Below are 5,556 nucleotides of genomic sequence, written 5' to 3' on the forward strand. Positions count from 1 at the left end.
CGGAGGCTGAGGCAGAAGAATTCCTTGAACCTGGGAGGCTGAGGCTGCAGTGAGCCGAGATTGCACCATTTCACTCCAGCCTGGGCAACAGAGCAAGATTCCACCTCAAAAAAATAAAAATAAAAAAAAAGGAAAGAAAAAAAAATTAACGAAATTGAAAACAGGAAACAATAATAGACAGCAAAACCAAAAACTGATTTGCTGAAGAAAGTAATAACATTAATGAATCTCTAGACATACTAACCACAATAAAAAGAGAGAATATACACATTACTAAAATCAGAAACTGGCCGGGCGCGGTGGCTCAAGCCTGTAATCCCAGCACTTTGGGAGGCCGAGACGGGCGGATCACTAGGTCAGGAGATCGAGACCATCCTGGCTAACATGGTGAAACCCCGTCTCTACTAAAAAATACAAAAAACTAGCCGGGCGAGGTGGCGGGCGCCTGTAGTCCCAGCTACTCAGGAGGCTGAGACAGGAGAATGGCCCGAACCCGGGAGGCGGAGCTTGCAGTGAGCTGAGATCCGGCCACTGCACTCCAGCCTGGGCGACAGAGCAAGACTCCGTTTCAAAAAAATAAATAAATAAAATAAAATAAAATAAAATAAAATCAGAAACTAAAGAGGGATTGTCACTACTGATCCCACGGACATTAAAAGGATAATAAAGAAGCTGGGCGTGGTGGCTCATGCCTGTAATCCCAGCACTTTGGGAGCCCAAGGCAGGTGGACTGCTTGAGGTCAAGAGTTGGGGACCAGCCTGGCCAACATGGTGAAACCCTGTCTCTACTAAAAATACAAAAAAATTAGCTGGGCATGGTGGTGGGACCTGTAATCCCAGCTACTCAGAAGGCTGAAGCAGGAGAATCACTTGAACCTGGGAAGCAGGAGTTGCAATGACTCAAGACTGCGCCACTGCACTCTAAGCCTAGGCAACAGAGTGACACTCGGTCTTAAAAAAAAAAAAAAAGAAGGCCGGGCGCGGTGGCTCAAGCCTGTAATCCCAGCACTTTGGGAGGCCGAGGTGGGCGGATCACAAGGTCAGGAGATCGAGACCACAGTGAAACCCCGTCTCTACTAAAAATACAAAAAAAATAGCCGGGTGCGGTGGCGGGCGCCTGTAGTCCCAGCTACTCAGGAGGCTGAGGCAGGAGAATGGCGGGAACCCGGGAGGCGGAGCTTGCAGTGAGCTGAGATCCGGCCACTGCACTCCAGCCTGGGTGACAGCGTGAGACTCCGTCTCAAAAAAAAAAAAAAAAAAAAAAAAAAAAGAAAAAGGAAAAACGTGTGAAGTTATGGCTACACTATATAGCAATCCCCAACCTTTTTGGCACCAGGGACCACTTTTGTGGAAGACAATTTTTCCATGGACTGTTGGGTGGGGGTTGGTTTCAGGATTAAACTGTTCCACCTCAGATCATTAGGCATTAGATTGTCATAAGGAGCATGCAACCTAGATCCTCACATGTGCAGTTTACAATGGGGTTTGCTCTCCTATGAGAATCTAATGCCACCGCTGATCTGACAGGAGGTGGAGCTGAGGCGGTCATGCTCACTCACCCCAGTCACCTCCTGCCGTGCAGCCTAGTTCCTAGCAGGCATGTCGGTACTCGTTCATCATGTGGGGGTTGGAGACCTCTGCTATAACAAACACATCTAAGATGCCACATAGCAAGAGAAAAGGAAAACCAATCCACCTTGTGTAAGTGGGTGGGGGCTGTGGACAGAGTGGGGATAGTGAAGCAGACAAGACTGCACAGATTTACTGATTCCTTCAACAAACATGCATTGTCCACTGTGCTCTAGGTGTCCCGGAACAAAGAGCCCTATGCCTGTAAAATGTGCATTTTAAAGGGGGAGACAAGAAAGGAACTATAAAGAAGTGAAATATGTAGCATGTGTGGAGACAGTGCTTAATATTAAAAGGGAAAAGGGAAAGAACTACGTAGGCACAAGATGTGCCACAGCAGAGCTAGGGAATGTGGTCCCTCTGTGTTCAGGGAACCCACAGCTGTTTCCATATGCTTGCCATCTTTGGTTTGACCTCTAAGGGGCTAGAGACTGAGCAGATAAGGTCAGCCACACTGGGCTCTGCTTGCTTATGTGACCCACCCCCCAATAAAAATGCTGGTCACCAAGGCTCAGCTGAGTGGCCCTGGGGGGAGTGGAGGGGCAACATTTTGCACATGTTGTCATACACCGTTACTGAGAGAATTAAGTGCATCCCCAGGTGACTCCACTGCAAAGGAACATTTGGACATGCGTGCCTAGCTTCTCCTAGACTTTGCTCTAAGCACCTCTTCCCTCTGATGATTTTAATCTGTATCCTTTCACTGTAATAAACTATTAACAGTAAGGATAACAGCTTTTTTGAGTTCTGTGAATCCTTGGAGCAAAGCATTATGCCAAAAGGTGGTCTTGGGGAATCCCCCAAACAATATGAAAGTATACCAGGCATCTAGTAAGCATCTCCAGCCAGCCACTGCCAAGTGCTGAGAAACCATTTGACAGTTTTAAGATATCCAAACTATGCTACTATTTGTATCACTCTCTGATCTGTCTTTCCATAGTAGAACTGAGGTGCAAAAATGATTAAATAAGAGCAAGCTCTTTCTTTCATCACGAACTGAGGTATATCTGGTTTGATGGCAATATTTAAATAAATTTCCAGGAGATCCTATTAGCCAGTAGATAATACTAAAATAGAATGTTTAAATAGTAACAGAAGCAAATTGACAATAATCACATAGGAAACAGTAAAATACACACTGGAGATCGCATAATTGAAGGCATACCTTTATTTCCTTTATGCTGGGAAGTGGTGCGTTTAGAAATTCCTCAGTTAATCTCTTCCAGCTAGCAGCTTTGCTGAGATCAGAATGAATGATAAATTTTTCATAAATTCTAAAACATAATAAAAACAATGATTATAAAGCTATCTTAAAAAGATCTATAAGAAAATACATATATTTTAGGATGTGTACATACATACACTGACTTACCCTTCTATTGTTTTTTCTATTTTGTGGCTGTTCACATCCAAGAAACGATGAAATCTAATAAAGACAAAATGCAATTCTTATGCCAACTCTGTCACACAGGTAAGTGAACTCATCCCATGGCCCTCCACATCCCCCATATGCTCTGTACTCAGCTACACACTTCCAGAACGGAGTGTACCTTGTCTTCAGTTACCTCCACCAAGACAGGCAAATAATCACCGTGTCCGAGACTGTGCAAGCAACTGTTCTCCAGCACACAGGTGCTTCCTGACCCTCCCAAACTTGGCTCTGGCTCCTCTGTCTTCCCATAAGACCCTGTATCTAAATCCAGCTGAACACATTCTACATCAGGTGGTCCCAATCTTTTTATGCTATAGTGAGGCCCACTGAAGCCTAAGGATCCCTTCTCTGAATAATGTTTTTAAATGCCAAAAACTAAATACAAAGGAATCCAATTATACTGGGGTACAGTTGTCAAGTATTTCAAGAAGTTTATGATATGGCAAGAAATGTTATTTATGAAAGTATTAAATAACAAGATTTAGCAGTAGGTACAATAACTACCATTAAAGTAACAGTAAACAACATTTACAAATATCTACAACTCTGATGTGAAAACAGTATGTGAATTCTACTGGCGATAAAGTCACAGATAGGCTAATACTACTATGGTTTGCTGCCTTCATTTATAATGGAAGGAGATGCTACTTTTCAGTTAGAGATTAGTATAATTTTTTCCTCATCCAAATTAACAAATATCTGAATTGTATCTCCAGATCCCAAGGTTAAAAATCCCTTTTATCTCTGTCTTTTTATAAAGACAGAGGCTATATCTTACTCAACTTTGAATTTCTAGGGCCTAGAATTCTAAATGGCCACAATTTTCAACAATGTAAACACGAACTATTCATTTTTCTGATGGTTTAAAGCATCATAAAATTATAGCATAGCCTATGCAACTAATGTATATGTATATAACATAGCCTATGCAAAAATTGTTTCCCATTTTTTAGTATCAAAGCCAGCAATCTGTACTTAAAAGAAAAAAATTACAATACTGAGAAACACATGAATCTAGTCCAGTAAATGGGTGAATGGTACACCACTTTACCTATTATAATTTAGTTCCTGAAACCTGTGAATGGAAACAGTAACCTCTAATGTCTCTCCCACCTCTAAAATGATGACCATCTGCCTACTGTCATTTAGAAATATTAGTAAAAAAAACTTGAATTTCAGCATTTAAGTTTTTGTGTTGTATAACCTATTTCACACATTGTTTATTTTTGTAAGTCACATTTAAGAATTCAGTTTATTACTTCGGAAACTCGGCATGCTTTAAAAGAATATGAAAGCCCCGTATTCCTATTATAAGCCAACTAGACACTTTATGACTATGATCATTAAAGTAACTAAAATTACGGATTTTTAAAAACTGTTCATTATTCAAGATTTTTACTGAAATTAAACAGGTAGAATATTAACATTAACATTCTCTTAGTAATTTCATTATGGGTAATGACTATAAAAGTATTGTTTAATTTCCCTCTCCCATAAAGAAAAATAGATCTCACTCCACGTATACATCTAAATTCTGTAAGTCTTTAAAAACTAGTTACAAGAGAAACTGCATTAGAAATTGCATTAGCTGACTAAGCCTGCTACGTTGTCAGGCGCTGTGCAGAGATGCAGCATTCTAGTTGGAGTGGAAGCGGAGGAGACAGTCATAACAGGTAAAATCAATGTCATGACACGCGTTTTGTAAAAAGGAGAGCAGGGTTAGAGAGACCTTACACTGGGCTGACCAGGGAGCAGGAGTCAGTGAGAATACAATCTCTTTAATTAAAATAAAATAAAATAAAATAAAATAAAATAAAATAAAATAAAATAAAAAATTATAGAGATGGAGTTGCTACGTTGCCCAGGCTGGCCTCGAGTCCCGCCTGCGGCCTCCCAGAGCGCTGGGTTGCAGGAGCGCGCCCCGGTGGCAAGAAACCCAGTTCCGCGCTTCCCCCCGTGACGATCAGGACGTGTTCCAGGTAACACACCGTGGGGTGCGCAGAGCACCGCGCCGAGGGCGCTGGCCGGGGTGAGTGGGCGGCGGCAGGGCCTGCGAGGGCTCTCTGAGACCGCGTCCGCCTCAGCCCCACGCCCCGCCCCAGCGCACCCCGACCCCGGGCTGCGCCGGACCCACGCGCGGGCTCCGGGCTGTGTCCTGGGACCCGCTCGCGCGCCGCGCCCCACACCTGAAGTTGGACCAGGCGAAGTTTAGGGCGAGCTGGAAGTTGGGGTCTGCTTCGTCCGGGAGGCCGGCGACACCCCGGACGAGCTCCCGCACGTCGCGCTCCTGCTGCGCGTCCACCCAGCTCAACGGCGGCCCGTGCCGCGCCATGTTTCGCGCGCCTGCAACGCGCTTCTAACGAATTGGTTGCTGTCGCGCGAGAGTTCGAGGTCCCGCGGCAGTTGCCCCCGAAGCTGGCGGCCTTCTCGCGAGAGTTCGCCTTCCCGTGCCGGGCAACTAGCAAGCTGGCAGTTATTCTCGCGACAGTTCGAGC

The 5,556-nt window shown here is 44.3% G+C and overlaps 1 protein-coding gene across 6 annotated transcripts in view; it reads right to left on the reverse strand.

The window, feature by feature from the left end:
• LOC105497424 (tubulin gamma complex component 5) overlaps window positions 1-5,422 on the reverse strand; it is a 46,336-nt gene extending 40,914 nt beyond the window's left edge. For 3 of the 6 annotated variants that reach the window (XM_071067326.1, XM_071067324.1, XM_071067325.1), the window contains exons 1-3: window positions 5,248-5,422; window positions 3,002-3,055; window positions 2,795-2,903 (exon numbers count right to left, since the gene is read on the reverse strand). In XM_071067326.1, the coding sequence (XP_070923427.1) occupies window positions 2,795-2,903; window positions 3,002-3,055; window positions 5,248-5,393 (309 nt within the window). In that variant the 5' untranslated portion in view covers window positions 5,394-5,422. Of the gene's footprint in view, window positions 1-2,794; window positions 2,904-3,001; window positions 3,056-5,049; window positions 5,072-5,247 lie in introns of those variants that run through there. The other 3 variants (XM_071067323.1, XM_071067322.1, XM_071067328.1) reach the window with 2 other exon arrangements.
• Between the last annotated feature and the right edge of the window lie 134 nt (window positions 5,423-5,556).

This window comes from Macaca nemestrina, chromosome 7, assembly GCF_043159975.1.
Source record: "Macaca nemestrina isolate mMacNem1 chromosome 7, mMacNem.hap1, whole genome shotgun sequence".
In the NCBI taxonomy this organism is placed as follows: domain Eukaryota; kingdom Metazoa; phylum Chordata; class Mammalia; order Primates; family Cercopithecidae; genus Macaca; species Macaca nemestrina.